This window comes from Dryobates pubescens, chromosome 5 (genome assembly GCF_014839835.1).
Source record: "Dryobates pubescens isolate bDryPub1 chromosome 5, bDryPub1.pri, whole genome shotgun sequence".
Classification (NCBI taxonomy): domain Eukaryota; kingdom Metazoa; phylum Chordata; class Aves; order Piciformes; family Picidae; genus Dryobates; species Dryobates pubescens.
In genome coordinates this window covers 28,612,276-28,631,242 of record NC_071616.1, presented here as the reverse complement: position 1 = coordinate 28,631,242, position 18,967 = coordinate 28,612,276, and the positions used below count along the sequence as shown (strand labels likewise).

At 35.4% G+C, this 18,967-nt stretch overlaps 1 protein-coding gene across 2 annotated transcripts in view; it reads left to right on the top strand.

Moving 5' to 3' along the window:
* PPP4R4 (protein phosphatase 4 regulatory subunit 4) overlaps nt 1-18,967 on the top strand; it is a 55,963-nt gene that overhangs the window by 26,267 nt on the left and 10,729 nt on the right. For both annotated transcript variants that reach the window (XM_054161888.1, XM_054161889.1), the window contains 12 exons: nt 1,491-1,597; nt 3,819-3,926; nt 6,004-6,125; nt 8,485-8,607; nt 9,427-9,596; nt 10,606-10,725; nt 11,384-11,461; nt 13,083-13,166; nt 14,398-14,577; nt 15,277-15,382; nt 16,060-16,207; nt 18,117-18,261. In XM_054161888.1, coding sequence (XP_054017863.1) covers nt 1,491-1,597; nt 3,819-3,926; nt 6,004-6,125; nt 8,485-8,607; nt 9,427-9,596; nt 10,606-10,725; nt 11,384-11,461; nt 13,083-13,166; nt 14,398-14,577; nt 15,277-15,382; nt 16,060-16,207; nt 18,117-18,261 — 1,491 coding nt within the window. The remainder of the gene's footprint in view (nt 1-1,490; nt 1,598-3,818; nt 3,927-6,003; nt 6,126-8,484; nt 8,608-9,426; nt 9,597-10,605; nt 10,726-11,383; nt 11,462-13,082; nt 13,167-14,397; nt 14,578-15,276; nt 15,383-16,059; nt 16,208-18,116; nt 18,262-18,967) is intronic.

The window sequence follows — 18,967 nt, the reverse complement described above, 5'->3', positions numbered from 1 at the left end:
ATTGTTTGTGTAGTATAAAAATACTAGTTGAAAGTAGTGGTTAATTGAAATTCAGCACAAGTTAAAAAAGAAACTGATTAGAAGTTTAGGCTGAAAAATTAGGTTGGAAAAAAAAATCTAATTGTAATGTAGTTTTAAAGATGCCATTTAAACAAGGTAGAATTTCTCCCCTGATTTGTCTCTAGGAACACATTTGTAAGTTTCCACAAAAATTTGCTTTGGGAAGATAACTGATAAAGTAGTGTTGATTCAGCAGTTATACAGAAACCTGAATCTGAAAAGGGGCCTTTTTGTTTTGTTGGAGGATCTTTTTATCAGGAAACCTGGAATATTCTAGTTGTTTTGGGGTTTTTTGTAAGCAAAAGTCATAGGACAATCATGGATTCCAAGGACATAAGTGTAGGTCAGCCTGCCCAAATATCCTGTCTCTGGCAATGGCCATTTTGTAGGAAAGACTGTCTCCTGGTCACTAGTTAGAAGTATATCTGGTGCATTTGCTGTCACAGTTCAAAGACTAAATAAGTAATACACAGTTTTGTAGTTAACTTATTATGTTTCTTTATGCAGTATTATAGTTAGAAGCAAAACTTACGTACTGATTCTAGCCTAGATGATCTATTTGTCCTCAGAGTGGTATGATTCTCTCATCTCAAAATTTCAGCTAGTAAGAGGAGGAGAAAAATGCTTTTAGAATATAGTGATGCTTTTCTGCCCTATATATTATTATTTTGTGGGGCTCTGCAAGAGAGATAGACCTGTGGCATACTACAGGAGATTCTTTTTTGTAAAGTTCCTTTTGGCCTGGCAGCTGGATTTATGTGTTTCTGTCTGGGGGGAGGGGGGAAAAAAAAAATCTTACTACGGTGTTCTGCAGGCCTTTCTTAGTTTGTTTCTGGCACCACAGAGGTAATCCAGCAAATAATAGTGATCCAATTATAATGCAGATCTGTGTGGAAACCTCTTCCCTGCAGATCCCAAAGTAAGCAGAAGTGAGAGGGATCAGCCTTTAAACTTTGTCAAAAGTGATGCTCCCTGAGATAACTTATGAGAAAAAACCTCAGAGTGACTTTATTCTAATTTCTCTGTTTTTTGATTGGTTTGGTTTGTTTGGGGGGTTTTTGATTGTTGTTTTGTTTGGTTTTGTGCAGGAATGTACTTAACTTTAGTGAAAATGGCCAACTAAAGGCTATTTTAAGTATCCATATACAACTTAATCCTAAAGACACAAGTAGACAGATGTAAAATTGTGACTCTGATGTGAATCAGAAAGTGGTGTTTTGGCCAAGATACTCGTTTAATATGCTGCAGTTAGCACTGAATATTAATTATGGGTTTCCAATATACTGTTATTGTACATAGGTGTTATTATCATTAGTACTGATGAATTCCATGAAGGAGGTAAAAGACATTTGTAATGTATAGATTATTTCTTTTAAGAAGGAGAATACATTATTTACTGCTCACATATTTGCTCTTTTTCTTGCCTATAGATTCTGAATCCACTTGTTTCCAAAGCACAGCTTTCTCAAACGCTTCAATCCCGCTTAATTAGTTGTAAAATCATGGGAAAATTAGCTAACAAGTTTGAATCTCACATGTAAGTAGACAGCATGTATATTTTCATGACACTGTGTCTATCAGTATTTCTTTGTCAGTGGGCAAAAATTACAAGAAAAGTGGACTTTATTGCAAAAATTAAATGCTTTCTTTTTACATTTCCTTTTATCCAGACAATAATAATGGGGAAAATGTTCATTATGTAATGAGCATATTTGGACTTCCTGCTGTTCACCAGTTTATAAGTTCAGTTCTTCCAAAGGTTCAGATGGGTACCCTTTTCATGTCATTGTTATTCTTACCAGGAAATGAGCCAAATGGTGGTTTTCTCTGCAGATTACAGAGACAATATACAATTTCATCACCTTAAGTCTTGTCATAAAGACTTCCCAACTGTTTTGTCTAATCAAATTTAACATGTATATAGACTTTTTGGTTCTCTCTGATTATATGGAGAGGTATCAGGTGCCACTCTTTTTGCCTGATTGTTGTTCCAGGTCTTAGATTCAGTGTCTGTGTGTTTGGACAGTGGTTCAGAGCAGGGAAGCAATGATGAAAGTAAATCTGAATAACTTATCTGCCCAAAGCAGTTGGCATAGTGCATTCTTTGAGCAGTTTATCCATTCTTTATGATAGCAGAACCATTCTATCCAGGCAACTGGCCACATGTGATTTTGCATTACAAAAGAAATCAACTGAGGGCAATTCAATGCAAAGAAACCATGTCTAGCTAAGGAGGCCTGCTCTAATAATGATTTTAGTCTGCCCCAAAGTGCAAGAATTTAGTGTAACAGAAATGATGAACAACAGGACTATATGACAAGATATTTAGGAGTTAATGCCTTTAAGTTATTATTTCCTTATTCAGTTAAACCCCCCAAACATATAGAAGCAACCAAAAGGAAGCTATCTACACCTTCATTTGCAGTGTAGACCACAGTTATCAGTAATGCAAAAGGTAATGGGCATGGTAACGTAGTCTTTTTTGAGAATGTTGACCAAAGCCTTCAAATCTGTATCTTCAAAATGTATAGAATCCCAGCATGATCCCAGTTGCCTTTATTTACTTCATATTACATTGTAATGAAAAGAGTGAATTTCCAGATCACTTGTAATCTTAGGAGAAATGATGATAATGTTAGACATAATAAAAGTTCAAATAATCATACCTTCTTTCGTTTGGTTTCTTGATGTTCAGAAACGGGAATGCCTGAATTTTACTGAACAGGTAGTAGCACCATTTCTGTGCAGAAGTTACCTGTTAAGAAAGTGGCTGAGAATTTTCTGGGTCTTACAGATCCTCTTGTAGAAGGCTCTTGAGAGCAGTTCAGAAGCCTGGAAAGAGACCTGGATCCACACCACAGGTTTAGAATGTGTCAGACTGAATAAGGTTCATGACACCCTCTCATTCCCCTTGCAGAAGGGATTTTGATCTGGGCTCAGGAGACATGTCTGGCCTCAGAAGCAGGCAGTGTGTAAGCATATCTTCACATTTGAAGTAAAATTTTGCTGGAAGAAACAAATTAATTTTCACTAGAATGAGTGAAGGATGTTCAGGCTGACTTGAAAATTTGCTTGTCTGTAGCTTAATATTCTTTCTCCTGAGTTTTGCAATAATGTAAGCATTTGGGGGTAGAGATATTTTATGAATACTTGTGACAGCAGGTTGGGCAATGAAAAGAAACAGTGGCTGTTTCTCCCAAGTTGTTTTTACTTAAACAGAATTAAAAATATTTATTTTCTATTTGTCTTTGATTTGATATGAAATATTGAGTCTACTTGCATAGAGACATTGCAATACTAAAGCTTTTAATTTTTTTTTTTTGTTCTACTTTGTTCCCAAATATTTCTTTCATGAAAAACCAAAGAAGAGGTAATAGAGACAATGACTTGGGATTTGCACTTCTATTTACATTATTCTTTTTAATTCTTATGGTGGCTGTTCAAAAATTATACTGAAGATGGTTATTAAATGAGGATAGCTTCTGTAAGCTACCCTATTATTTTTGTAGTTAAGAAAGATGAAATCTGAGCAAATTAAAATGACTATAGATAATCCTTTTTCTCTTTCTTTAGAGCACGTCTGATGTACAGTTTTCTTTTATAATTGCTAATTTTCAGAATAATCATTTGCCATATGTGATAAATTAGTTTTAAAAATACTGCCAGTAAGAAGTAATATACATGTACAAATTGAATACTACATAGTGGATTTTATAAATTCTTGTTTTATATATGAATAAAAATGTTCACATTTTTAGTATTAAGAGAGAGATTCTTCCATTGGTAAAATCACTGTGCCGTGACGTGGAGTATGAAGTGCGAGCTTGTATGTGTCAGCAACTAGAACATATAGCTCAAGGAGTAGGGTGAGTACAGTTTGTGTAACTGCTTCTAAATGCAAAGTCTTTCCTTAAAATAATTTTAACCTAAAACCTCCTTAGATTTCTAACTTAATTCATGTATACTCAACAATGATTCTGAAGTGTATAGGTGTGTTGTTTGGCAAATGGATCTTTTACTTTTTTTTCAGGGTTTTGTTTCTTTCTGGTAGTAAAATTGCTAAACCATACAAATAGTGGTTTTGAAGTAATGAGTCCATATAGAGCTTCTTGTAATTATTTAAATTATCCATTGATGCTGTTAGGCTTATGAAAAAATGGAAGATACTTATGGCAAGTATTAGCAGTTTTTAACAATGACCATGAAGTTTTGTGCAAAAGGATGCTAAATGTTTTTTATAAGGAACTTTTGTTCAGTATCACCTTTACTCTGAGCTTGAAGGCCTTCAATATGGCACATACAGTAATAGGAAAAGTCAGACTTCTATTTTAATAAGCAGTGCATGTTAAGTACCTATGCAGGATTGGTCTCTGACAGACAAATATTTCAAAATTCCAGATCTGTCCATCTCTTATTTTTTCAGTTAGAAAAAAAAAAAAGAGACAGTAAATTCTCTTAAGACCTGAAGAAATTACCAAGTTAGTTTCCCTGCTCTGTGCTACACAGTGGGCGTAGATCAGATCTTAAGAGTCCTGCTGGCCTTTACAATTGTGAATGAGCAAGTTCAAAGATGAGGCTAAAACTGAAATGTGATTAGAAAGAATATTCATAGATTTGTGGAATGGTTTAGGTTGGAGGAGACCTTAAAGATCATCTAGTTCCAACCACCCTTCCATGGGCAGAGACACCTTCCAGTAGATAAGGTCGCTCAAGGCCTCATCCAGCCTGGCCAACCTGCGGAGAGTAAGCATTCATGACCTGCCTGGGCAACCTGTTCCAGTGTCATACCACCCTCACTGTAAATAATTTCTTCCTAATACCTAGTCTAAATATACCCTTATCAAGCTTAAATACATTCCCTCTCATCCTATCCCAGTGGAATTTACCATCGAAAACTGGAAAAGTGTATGTTCAGGCAGTGTTTCAGCTTACTCAGATACAGGGAGTGCATATGCACATCAAGACCTGAGTGTTACTGCTATGTTCTTAATTTAACTTACATTTTGGTAAGGTTGTGCAGGATAATAACTTCTAGATTCCCAAACTTGTATCTGTATTCCATTGGTCTTTTGCAAGTTCAGAGGATGTGAATAATGTGAACACAGCATTACTCATCCTAGCGAAGTTCTTAATTTGTCTTTTTACTTACTTTCTTTTATAACATAATGCAAATTAACACAGGAAATAATTTTAAAATTTTCCATATTAAATAGCTTTGGATTTTAAAGAATTTGTGATGACAGAAAAAAAGGAGTATTGGTTGATATTATTGATATCTGGAAAACTGGAAGTTTAACACGCATTTAACTCCTCTTTAGCCACCTCTTTGATTTCAAAGTCAGTCCCTAATAGAGCAGTCTGCTGCCAATGCATAGATTCAAGTTTTCAGGAATCAAACACATAGACCGTACTATTAATTACCAAGACAAAAAGAGGCCATCAGAACCCTTTATTTACTGAAAGCTAGTATCTGTACTAATTGGGAAACCGTGTTTTCTCTAAGCAGTACTTGCTTAGTCTTTGTAGAGAAGGCTTATCTTTGAAGCATAAGATTTCCAGGAACTGCAGTCCAGTGTGACTCATGCTTAATCATTTTGGCTTTGGTCCGTTGCACTGAGCAGCTTCTGTATATTTGATCAGAAGAGTTTTCTTGGGGAAATAGCTGGTCTGTTTCAAGTTTTTTCCAGACTGCATGTTCTGCAATTTATTTCAAGCCAATTTGAATGCTTTTTTTGGTGATGAAGTTTTGCATTTCAGACTTGCATATTTCTTTGGCTGACAAATTAAAAAGTCCTGAGATTGACTGGAGGTTCTTATTTAATTTTAATTTTCTTACAACTTTGTCAGTTTTTCATTCTTGGCACTTCAAGGAAGAATTCTATTCTGTTGTAGCAATATATTTTTGCTATATATTTTCTCTTGACTGCTTGCTTCACTTTGCAGGACAGAACTAACAAAAACTGTGGTGCTTCCTGAATTAGTAGAACTGGCAAGAGATGAGAGCAGCAGTGTACGCCTTGCAGCTTTTGAGACATTAGTGAATCTGCTTGATATGTTTGATGCAGGTAAGTATTTAATTTAGGCTTACTAGTCCAGTTCTCAGTGCTTTAATGCATTTTATAAATGTACTAAATACTTCTTGTTTTGTCTGCACTCTTCAGATATTTCTGGTTTTATTTTGTTTATTATTTTATCCTTTATGTATTTAATGTCTTGTAGTGCTTTGTACATAGTAACTTTTAAGGATGGTGAGCCAGTTGTCCATGAAATAGTTGTCTTATTCCAAGTTTCTAATATAATGAGGCTAAGCGAAATGGGTAAAACTATTGTATAAATGATACAAACATTGGATTGTTAGTATTTACTTAATGCTGTCAAAACACACAATATATAATGTTTGCTCAACAGATTCAGTTGCTTGTGCTTTTTTTTGCTGTTAACTATGTTTTGCTGCTTAATTGAAGTAAATCCAGCCCTAACTATAGAGCGCTGCCTGCTTCTGAGCTGAAGAACCCAGACTGGGGCAATGATCTGATATTTATGTGTGTATCAGTAAACCCTGCAAATTATAACATCCAGGGTTATGTGTCAATTGCGTTTGTAAATTTCAGAGCAGAAAACACTTCCTCAAGTCTCACAAACTGCTGTGTGCATAACTGTTAGCAATTGCTCTTCAGTGGATGCATGGCACTGCGATTTTTTTCTTTGCAATGACAAAGTGTGTGTAGCTTTTCACTATTTAAAACAGAAAATGTAAATGCTTGTATTTTTCTTAGTGGCCTCTATCTTTAATCAACATGAATGCTTCATGATTTTTCAAGTGTAGGGGTGAGTGTGACTTCATGCAAAGGAGAAGTTCTCTGTTCTTTATCTGGTTCTTTTGGCATAGTGGCAGTGGATTACCTATGTGCATGACTATTGGATTGTCATCACAGTTTGAGTTGAACATTGCATGGGGCAAACTTTAAGGAGAGATAATGTGACTGTTCCAATATAGGGGAACATTTTGAGTAACTGCTCTGCCTTGTCCTTCAATCAACTGCTCTGTGTGAATATTTTATATTGTTGGTCACTGCTTATTATTTGCCACTCTGTTCTTTACACCATATTTTCCCAAACTCTTCAGTTCCCAAACTCTTCATTAGCAACTCAGTATTTTGAGCCACATTTCCCACTCCCACTTCATCTTACTAGCTCTGCTTCTCCTTCTTGATACATACGTGAGGAGCTAGTATTTACTGAACAGGGATTTGGTGATGAATTACTAAAATGCATAACTGCATATAAGCTATTTGGAGGAGTTCATAAGAAAAGGAAAAAAAATGAGGAGAATACCAAAAATAGACTTTTTAGCAGTTAATGCTTCTATCAGTATCAATGGTTAATTTTCAAATTTTTAAGCCTTTGCACTGGTGATATCAAGTTTATGTTTCTCTTTACATCTCCTAGTCTTCACTCTTTTTCCCCCTCCCTCCCTTCTTCCCACTTTCCCTCTTTGATTTTGTAACTACTGCTTTTAGCTATTGCAGAAATCTTAGAGAAAGCACTCAGAAATTTACAGATTCCTAGAAATTAAATTTGTGTAGTTCTTTTGTTTCATGGCTGAACTAGAAAGTAAACATTTTGAAGGTTCATCATTCAAAATTATATACAATTGTTTTTCACAATGTAAAAATATTTCTTCAAGTCAAACTAAATATTTTGCTCAACTGTAATTATTTCCTGAATTTTGGTGTTGATCTACCATGAAAAGATCCTAATGCCTTTAAAATTGAACATATTAAAATATAATGGTTTCATTTAAGACAAGTTGAAACACATAAATTTATTTGACCATTTACTCCTTTACATTATAAGGAGGCCGAGTGATTAGATTTGCCTTTTAATTTCTGAATCAGTTAATTTCTTTCCTTTGCCTTTACTGATCTTGTTTTTCTGTGAATTTATTGTTTACCAGAAGATTTTCAACCTCCTCTCACTAAGCTGAAAAATTTCACTTCCTGTGTGTCCAGGTTTTCACTTTTGCTGTCATGGTCATGTTCGGTCTTGATCTCTGTGTGTTCCTACTAACATAGGAAATCTGTTGTAGAATTATGAAAGTATTCTTTCCTTCTCTGTATTCTTGGTGATTGGAGAAGTTAGTGACTGTTGATTTCTTCTCAGTCTCATCTTTTACTGGAGGATGCCTTTTCCCTAAACCCAAACAAAACAGGTAAGGTATTAAAATTTAGGACCTGTATTATAGTAGTATGTTTGGCATTCTCTATACCTCTTGTTTTCTATCTCCAGTGAGTGCCTGCAAAAATATTCCTGAGCATGTTAAATGAAACTTTTCATAACTTACTATGGAAGTCCACTTTCTGTGCTTTTTTTTTTTCAGGTGCTGACAAATGGCTAACTTTAAAAATGTCTTTTGTTTTTCAGATGATAGAAGTCAAACTGTGCTCCCCTTAGTGAAATCATTCTGTGAAAAATCCTTCAAGGCAGATGAATCTATACTAGTTTCTTTGTCTTTCCATTTAGGGAAATTGTGTAATGGATTATATGGTATGATTTTATGTTATTTTTAAGAAACCTTTAAATAAAACGAGGATGATTGGAGAATTTGAAGCTCACAGAAAATCTCCAAATTTTAATGTAGCAAATGAAATGATAGTTAGGAAAGGTGTTATGGGAAATAAAAATCTGAAATCATCCACACCAGGGCAAGTTTAGGCTGAATATTGGGAATAAATTCTTCACAGAAAGACTTGATGATCTTAGAGGTCTTTTCCAACCAAAACAATTCTATGCAATGATTAAGCATTTCATTCTTCTTGGTATCTGTCATTAACAGTGTTCCTCTCTTGTGAGTAGAAAAAGGAGCCCTTTCCTTGATTGTTCTCATATTAACTAATGTACATATAAAATGACATGTAATTTTTGAAGTCCTCTTGTTACTTACATGCCAGTTTGTTCTGAGTGTTCCAATTTTATACTTACATCTCTTCATTATCTGCAGCAGCATGGCCTAACTTCTCAGCTTTGTTCAGGCATGCATTCTTCATGTGATACAGTTCCAGAAATCCCTAAAAATGTTATGCAAGAATAAACCAAGATTAGTGGAACATGCAAATATATTTGCAACTGTGCAGTAAAATCCTGTGTATTTCAAGAATTATGTAAACAGAAATTAAGATTCACTCTGTTACATTTAGCTATTATATTTCACTTTTTCTGTGTAATGAATGTGTACTGAAGATACTCTTCTAGAGTCAAGATGGGGGGAGAAGGTATAACAATGGATAGATTTGTAAATGAGATTTGTTTTGAGATATTATTAGCAGAATTTGTAATGAGGAAAGAAAATGGTTTTGTTTTTTTTAGGCATTTTTACTCCTGAACAGCACTTACGTTTTTTGGAATTTTATAAGAAGCTTTCCACACTGGGTTTACAGCAGGAAAATGGACACAATGATAATCAACTACAACTTCAAACTCTGGAACAGGAAAAGAAGTATATTTCAGTGAGGAAGAACTGTGCTTATAATTTTCCAGTAAGTAACATTACTTTAAGGTTAAATAATTTGTCATGCATATAGTTCACTAAGTAGGACTGCATGAGTGATTGGGACATTATTCTCAAGTTGTACATGGTTAGCTAGATTCTACATGTCTTCTAGATAGTTCAAGTTAATGGCTTAAAGTAGGGGTTATCCAAAAATTTTACCAGTTTTGACTGAAAAAGTGCTGTTCTAAGAGGTTACTGGTCTCATTCAGTCCTACACATTTTCTTCAAACCCTTAGTGCTAAGATGCTGCGAAAATGACTGTAAGACGGAGCCTCTGGTTTCAAACCGCTCAGATCTAGGTTTTGTATTTAGTGTGTGTCATGGCACTTTAGGAAGTTGAAAATTGACTCTGAATGGTTAGATTTATGTTTTAGTAATGTTCCTGTCTGAATAGAGAAAGTCTTTTGTGTGAAGTCTTCAAACTTACCAAGCATGTTTCTGCAAATCTACATTTTATTTTGACATCCTGCATTTATATTTAAAGAAAATACATTCGTACCAGGAGCCAGTTATTTTTATACTATCTTTTAAAGACATGCAGTCTGTATGTAGGTAGACATCTGTTGGTTTATTTGAGCAAAACCAAGGTATACACTCGGAGAGTTTTGTTGAAAGTCAGAACATTGTTTGCTGCTTGCTAAAATGTTCTTTGGTGTTGAAGTCTCCAGTTGCAGCTTTCAATTTTATATGAAATGTTGACAATATTTCTAAAACTAAGCCTTTATAGGTTGTCTTTCTAATCTCTGTATTGAGAAAAAAACCCTATGCAGTGTCTGGAAGATATGTAAATCCAATTTAGTTCTCAAGTCCAGAATTTGTCAGATGCCTGTGTTTTCACATGAACATTAAAAATGCCACACTCCTCTTTAAAATCACAACGTATTGTCTTCCAAGTGTCTTGCTGGTTGTAACTCAGTGTTTTTATCTGACAGTCTCAGATTCTTTAGTCCTTTAGCTATGCAGTTAAAAAAACCCACACCTTTATCTTACCACAGGCCATGATTGTTTTTGTGGATCCAAAGAACTTCCATTTAGAACTGTATTCTATATTCTTCTGCCTTTGTCATGACCCTGAAGTTCCTGTCAGATACACTATGGCCATAAGCTTCTATGAAGTAAGTCTTCAGTGGTTTGTTAGTGATTACATGTGTAAATTTCATGCTCTTTCCTTCTTCAAGCTCACATTAGTGACTCTTCAATTAAAATAAAAAGACTTGTTGAAATTATTTTGTTTGTCAAAGATGTTCAATCTCTTCTAACCTCTGTATATAGAATCATAGACTCATACAATTTACTGGAAGGGACCACTTCCAGTTACTAGGGACTTCACCCGAGTGCCACAACTTCTTAAATATCATGGAGAGCCAGCATAGTCTAAGACAATTTGACAAATGAATGTTAACTCTTCTAAGGAGCATGAAGTAAAACTTTTGAATATTCCATAAAGATTTTTTCTAGCTTTCCAGTTCAGTAAATGTGAAATAGAGTTAATTCCAAAAGCATGTTTCATGTTTAGATAATAGAGCTGTTACTTGACTCACTCTTTATATAAGCATATTTTTAATGTGATTAATGGGAAAGTACACAACTTTAGAAGGCTGATACTAAACAATTGTTGTCCATCCCATCTTCATAGAATCAGTTTCAGTTGGAAAAGATCTTTAAGATCATGTTTACTGTAAAGTAAGCTCATGTGGTATGGTTGCTGTAGTGACATGGAACTAAAGAATGTTTCCCCTTGCTATTTAACTTATTTGCTATTTAATTTTTTAGGTTGCCAAGCTTTTAAATTCTGGTGTCTGCACAATACATAAAGAACTGGTTGCACTATTACAGGATGAGTCACTGGAGGTAATATATTTTAATTGGAGCTTTCTTTTGCATGTTACATTGAGGCAGATGATGTTTAATAACTCTACAGTAAGACAGTAGAGTAACTGAAATGATCAGCAACCTTTTATTTCTGATGGGCAAATGTTTCCTAAAGATGCTAGTCTTCTGTGAATAAAAAGGGGGAAAATAAGGAAGATGTTTGAATTTAGTAAACCCACATTGAATTTATCAGCTTTTGAAAATAATAATTCTAAATTGTTTTAATTGCCGTATTATTTATTACCTTACAAATTCTGTGTAAGGATTTGGTTTTGATACCATATTAAAATAATCATTAATAACATTCAAGGCCTTAGTTGTTTTATTTTCATTGCTGCAGTTAAAGAAGAGATGAAGAAGTTGTGTACAGTTCAGTGAGTCAGTGTAGTTTAGCATACCTTGATTCCAACCTGTGAAAAACATTAGCCACTTACCTGTATTACAGTTAATGTATTTAGCATTTTTTTTTTTTAATTGAAACCCCCCCAAATATTTTTTTTTGAGACAAAATCACCAGTTCTCTGATACCAGTTATTTCAGTACTTGGTGGTTTTTGTTTTCTTTGTAGGACCTTTGGATACGGCATTGAAAAATGTTTTGCTTTCAGGTGTTCCTTTTTGTTTTGGTACCCTTTGATAGTCATTTTTAAGGACATGAAAAATGTTCATAGAACATCTACTTAGAGTTTATGAAATTCTGACTCATCTGAAAATTCTGAAGTCGAACACTTGAAAGCTGAGACTCAGAAGCAGCTGGTGATTTTGAAAAATGCCTTCATTTGATCCCTATACAATTGCCTAAATCGCAGAAAAATATCTAGTGCATTTATCTTTTATACACCTCAGTCAGGATTGGTGCCAAAAATATTTAATTACGCACTTTTCTAATCCTATTTCAAGTATTACAACATTTGAAAATAATTTCTATTAATATAGACTATATATTCTCTTTTAATTTATCAACTGCAGTTTTCTTCTAAAGAAGGAAAAAGTGCTTTTAGGAGAAAAAAATATATTCTGGTCAGAGTGGCTGGAGAGCAGCCAGGCAGAGAGGAACCTAGGGGTACTGGTCGATAGTAGGCTGAACATGAGCCTGCAGTGTGCCCAGGCAGCCAGGAGGGCCAATGGCATCCTGGCCTGCATCAGGAGCAGTGTGGCCAGCAGGAGCAGGGAGGTCATTCTGCCCCTGTACACTGCACTGGTTAGGCCACACCTCGAGTACTATGTCCAGTTCTGGGCCCCTCAGTTTAGGAAGGATGTTGACTTGCTGGAACGAGTCCAGAGAAGGGCAACAAATTGTATTAATTGAGGCTCTTAACTGTCTATGAAATACAGGTATTTCTTAAGAATGAATGCTCGAGTAATTGTTTTCCTAAACTAAAGCCAGTAATACTTTTACTGCTTACTACATTAAAACATTAGTTTTAAATCCCAGTCCTCATCAACCCAAATATGTTGCACCTAGTTAATTAATTTTTTTTTTTTTTTAAATATGATTGTGAGAGAACAGTATCATATGAGATGTCATCAGGGATATCTTGGGTAGAGATAAAAACTGAGTCAAGTTAATTTACAGATACATACTGCCTTTCTTTAAATAGGTGTTAGATGCCCTGGTAGGTCACCTTCCTGAAATCCTTGAACTAATGGCTAATGGAGGGGAAAACAGTGGCTCAGAAAGCAAGGTGGGTGCTTTCATGTGTTTTTAATTTGTTTTCTAAATTAAGGTAGTAGCAAAGTTGTTCAGTCATATATTATATAAAAAGGGTTTCATTATTAATTTCTGCTTTGGAGAGACAGACATTTTATGGTTTGGTGTTATTTTGTTTGTTTTTTAATTATTTTGAAAGACTTGATATAAAAATAAAAAAATCCATGTTCTTTCTCTACTTAACCACAAGTTTGCTGAAATAGATAAAATACTGAGATGCAGTTATGAAATTAAAAAAACCCTTTGATGTCATGCTAAAGGAGTGATAACTAATACCTAATTATTTTTTTCAAGTTTTTGAATATTGGTGAGCCAGCTGCTTATGGTTGACGTTTTCAGACACAATTTCTGCTAGCAGGAAGCTTACTTCTTGAAGTAAAGGCACCAAATTAGGATTTAGGAGATCTGTAGTCAGCTCCCAGCTTTGCTAATTTAATTGTATATGGCTGTAGATGATGTTTTTTTCAGTGATTTGTCACATGTAAAATGGAACATAAGCGATCATCTGCTTGAAGATGCTGCTAAATGTATAGAGAAATTGAGATATTCCAACAATATAAGAACTGAATATATCTATTTGCTTGTATGCACAACAGTTGAAAGTGTAGTTTAAAAAGTGAATTTCCGGTGTTTACAGCTGTGAATTTATAACAAATGCGATGTCAAATGTGACAATCTCTGCCTCCTACTGAGAAAACGTGTATCATTTTTACTAAAATGATTTAGGGAGCTGAGAAGAATAACTGCAAACATTGAGACTCAAAGCAAAGTAGAATTTCTTTAGTTTGAGAGAGAAGACTGAGGAAGGTTGTTGTAATAGTCTTCATCTCTATAAAAGGATATTACAAAGAGAATAGCCATCAGTTTGTCAGGAGGAGAAGCTGGAAATGAAAGTGTACTTGCTTAGATACTGGGATAGCTTTTTGACTAGATAAGTGGCATTTAGTGTGTAAGGGAGAGTCTTTAACCCCAATCATTAATTTTTTATTTATTTTTTTTTTTTAAACAGTTTAGGCTAATCTCTACTGGAAATAGTCACAGTGTAGCTGATCCTATCTAAGAAGAGAAATTAATTTACCTCTTAAAGTTTCTTCCCTTTGTACATTGTATTTTACATTACGTATTTACATTAATATGCTTTTTAAGCATATTGACATGACATACAGCTAGACAATGTAAAATTATTTTAATATTTTTATTTCTAGTTGTCTATTCCTGACCTGATTCCTGCATTAACAGCAGCTGAACAAAGAGCAGCAACTTCTTTAAAATGGAGAACTCATGAGAAGTTACTACAAAAATATGCATGTCTCCCTCATATCATATCAAGTGATCAGATTTATTACCGTTTTCTTCACAGAATGTTGACAATCATTTTGACAAATGTGAGTTGGCCTGTTTCTTTCCCATTTTTTTTTGTTTACACTATTTAGAACAATAACCATCAGGTATTTGCTTTGTATAGCGCTTTATATGTTGTATTAATCTTAAAGTACTGTTTCTCTTTGTATATGGTATATCAAGCTGTGGGTTTTTTGATATAAGACTGAAAAGTTGCTCTGAGAACTCCCCCCATTTGAGGAGCAAAATTTCAATTGATAGATTGTTATGCTTTTTCCCTCCCACCCTTTCCTTGTGCTTATTATTAATTTGTTTCTAAGTAAACCAAATGTTTTTCCTCTGATATATGTCTTCTTTTTCCTGGTTTTTTTTTCCATATGTGACTTTGCATTGTGTTCCCTTCTTTATGAAAGAATACTTTATTCTCAAACCAAATGAAGAGAAGATATTGTTAAGTTTTATTTTCTAAGACCTCCAATATAGAAGGTGCCTTCCACACAAGGAATATTTTATGGCACTTATGAAATATTCAAATTAAAAAGTTAGGCAGGAGGTATAAAGAAGTAGATGTCTCATGAATTGGCCAAACTTCCTTATTTTCTCTCCATTATGCTAATTATTTCAACATTTATGAAGTTGGCTAATGTTTAGCTGTATTTTTTATTTCTAGATTATTTTTGTTTTACATTTTCAGTCACATTCCTTCAGATATGTTTAATTGTGTTGTCTTTATTTCTTCCAAGAATGTTCTGCCAGTCCAAAAAGCAGCTGCTCGGACTCTTTGCGTGTATTTGCGTTACAATCGCAAACAAGAGCAGCGGCATGAGGTTATTCAGAAACTGATTGAACGTAAGATAATTTTTCTTTGATTACTTAGAGACGCAAGTTAGTTTTGAGAGAAGATCTGTTGTTTATGGCTATATTTGTTCAGTGTTTATTGGGAAACAGGCAATATGATGAAAAATTGATGATTTGGCAAGACCCTTCCAACCTTGACTACAAACTTGCTTAGCTGGATGTGCTGCAATATACAAAGTGGAGTTCTTCCGGAGAAGTAAAATTCTCCTGAGAATTCAGCATAAGAAAAGCTGAATAAGTCTTCTCAGAAATTAATTTATGAATGAGTTAATCACCTTTTGGCTTTTTGGCTTATGCTATTTGTTTTAAAGGCAGGTTAGAAGTTTGAATAGTTCCCGTTAGTAATCCCTAATGCTTACACTGTAATTAGATATACCCGTGACATGGTTTGAAAGGCATACAGTTCAACACAGTTCATTGGTTGGTTTTGCTTTTTTCAAATGGTTAAATAGACAAATTGTATTTCTGAACAAATTGCACACTGACAAAAGCGGTCATTGAATTCAGAAGGTTAGATTTTCACAGAAAGAAAGAATTTAGATAGGCTGAGATGTGCCTTGTGATGAATGAGATTACTGTCTTTCAGTCAAAGGTTTATCCTTGAAATATTTTCTATTTAACATTGAAAACTTAATTGATAATATCTGTCTGTTATTTTTTTTTTTCAGAACTGGGTCAAGGAAAAAGTTATTGGAACAGGCTTCGTTTTTTAGATACTTGTGAATTCATTATGGAACTGTTTTCAAAATCATTCTTTTGTAAATACTTCTTTCTACCTGTGCTTGAACTTACACATGATCCAGTGGCAAATGTGAGGTACTGTATGAAGACTACGTAGCAGTGTACAGGAAAAAGAAAGTTTTAAATAACATATTAAGAAATATTACTACTTTTAAAAATTTTGCTTATATAGTAGAACTTCAGTAAAAAGCTCTACAATACCTTCAGGATGACCTGTATTATAGGTGTAGGGGATTATGGGAAGGATGTTAGCAAACCACAGAAGCAAGTCAGTCTGAGTATTTGGGGAACAGAGAAAACGTCAGGTTTTGGGAGTGAATGGAAACACTGAGACAAAAGAGCCGGCAATAGGTGAAGGTAATATGCAGTTTCATGAGTGTGGAGGGAGAAATGTAACTTCACAGTCCCCATTAATTTCCATCTGTTTAAATGTCACTATATGTAAAATAAAACACAAAAAGCAATTCTCTCAGTGATCTGAGTTTAAGAAGTTAGTATAGGCTTTACCTTATGTAAAAGCTTCTACTTCCTTCTACTGAACACATTATTTGAGGTGCTGCCTCACTAGTGTCAAATAGAGGGGGCAATCACTTTCATAGTCCTGCTGGCCACGCTATTTCTGATACAAGCCGGGATGCTATAGGCCTGCTTGGCCACCTGGGAACACTGCTGGCTTATATTCTGTCAATTGTTAATCAACACTCCCAGATCCTTTTCTGCCAGGCAACTTTTCAGCCACTTTGCCCTGAGCTTGTAGCATTGTGTGTGGTTGTCATGACCCATATTAAGGACTTGGCCTTGAATCTCACTTGGCCTCAATCCATCTATTCAGCCTGTCCAGTATCCTCTGTAGGGCCTCTCAACCTTCAAGTACATGAACACTCTCACCCAACTTGGTGTCGTCTACAAACTTAATGAGGGTGCACTAAATCCCCTTGTGTATATTGTTAATAATACTGAGCCCTGGGGAGAACGACTTGTGACCAGCTGCCAACTGGATTTTACTCCATTCAGCACAACTCTTTGGGTCTGGTCAGCCAGCCATCCACATTTTCACCCAGCAAAGTTTACGCCTGTCCAAGCCCTGGATAGCCAGTTTCTCCAGGAGAATGCTATGGCAAAGTGACAAAGACTTTACTTAAGTCCAGTTAGAAAACATCCAGAGCCTTTTCTTCATCCACTAAGGAGGTCACCTTGCCATAGAAAGAGATTATGTTAGTCAAGGAGGACCTGCCTTTACTAAGCCCAGGCTGCTTGCCTGGTTGTCCTATACATGTCATGTGATGACACTCCAAATGATCTTCTCTATAACCTCCTCTGGCACTGAGGTCAGACTGACAGATCTGTAGATCCCCAGATATTGCTTCCGCCCCTTCTTATAGATGGGTGTCACTTTTCCTAACCTCCCGTCAACTGGGACCTTCCTGGTTAGCCAGGACTGCTGGTAAATGATGGGAAGTGGTGATTATGGGATTGAAATGCATGACCTATGAGGAGAGGTTGAGAGCCCTGGGGCTTTTTAGTCTGGAAAGACTGAGAGGGGATTTAATAAATGTTTATGAATATCTGAGGGCTGGGTGTCAAGAGGGAGGGGACAGACGCTTGTCGGTTGCAGGCTGTGATAGAACAAGGAGTAATGGATCTAAACTACAGCACAGGAAGTTCCAGCTCAACATGAGGAGGAACTTCACTGTGAGGGTCACAGAGCACTGGAGCAGGCTCCCCAGAGAGGTTGTGGAGTCTGGAGACTTTCAAGACCCATCTGGCTACATTCCTGTGTGACCTGTGATACATTCTGTAGTCCTGCTCTGGCAGGGGGGTTGGACTCAATGACCTCCAGAGATCCCTTCCAACCCCTAACACCCTGTGATAAGAGATACTAACTTAATTATTTTATGTCAAATGCTAGCAATACAAAAAATAGTGATATTCATTAAACATCTGCATAAAAAAGCGATTTTAAAAAATGTTTCTTTTTTTTTAGAATGAAGCTATGCTGCTTGTTACCAAAAGTGAAATCTACTCTGAAGATTCCCACTGATAAACATTTACTTCAACAGTTGGAATTATGTATAAGGAAACTTCTTTGTCAAGAGAAAGACAAAGATGTCCTGAGTATTGTAAAAAGAGTAAGCAATTTTCTTTCCTAGCAGCATTTTGTCTTGTGGTTAGCATCAAAAGTTAAGATGATCTTGCTATGCTTTCTGTTGATGCTCTTAAGTTAAGAGCAGGAGACTAAAAAAATCTGTTGCCCATAATGTAATTTTAGACCATTTAAGGAAGATACAATACTTATACTGCAGTTATTTTCTAGTGACTAGGATTCATGATTTTGACCTGGCAAGCAGGCCCTTGACCATTTGTGAAAACATAGGATTAAAGTTTGACCCTAGTTAAAAATTATTAAGTCTTTGAGGTAGAGCTATTTTGTTAATCTTCATGCTTTAAAGTATACAGATGAAGGGTTTGCAGAATTTTGAAATGTTATGAATGTCTTTGTAATGTGACTATTCCCAAAGAAGTACATCATGAAGGCATACCCATGCTCAGACTCAAAGAAGCCATGAAGTAACTCGGAGAGCTATCTTCCTTATAGGGCCAGTATGCAAGAGGGATTGGGTGAACACCTGTGTGGAGCATCCTGGTTTACTCAGATTCCTAAGGAGTTTTTATTGTTGTTTTTTTCAAGTCTCGATTCCTAGGTCTGTGCTCCAGCCACTCAAACTTCTGTGCTTTCCTTGAGTGTATTTTGAGTTCCAAAGAGACAGTCTGTTAGTTCTTCATTGTGAGTCTGACCAGGGCTCTGAGAAATCTCTGCCAATGTAAAACGACATT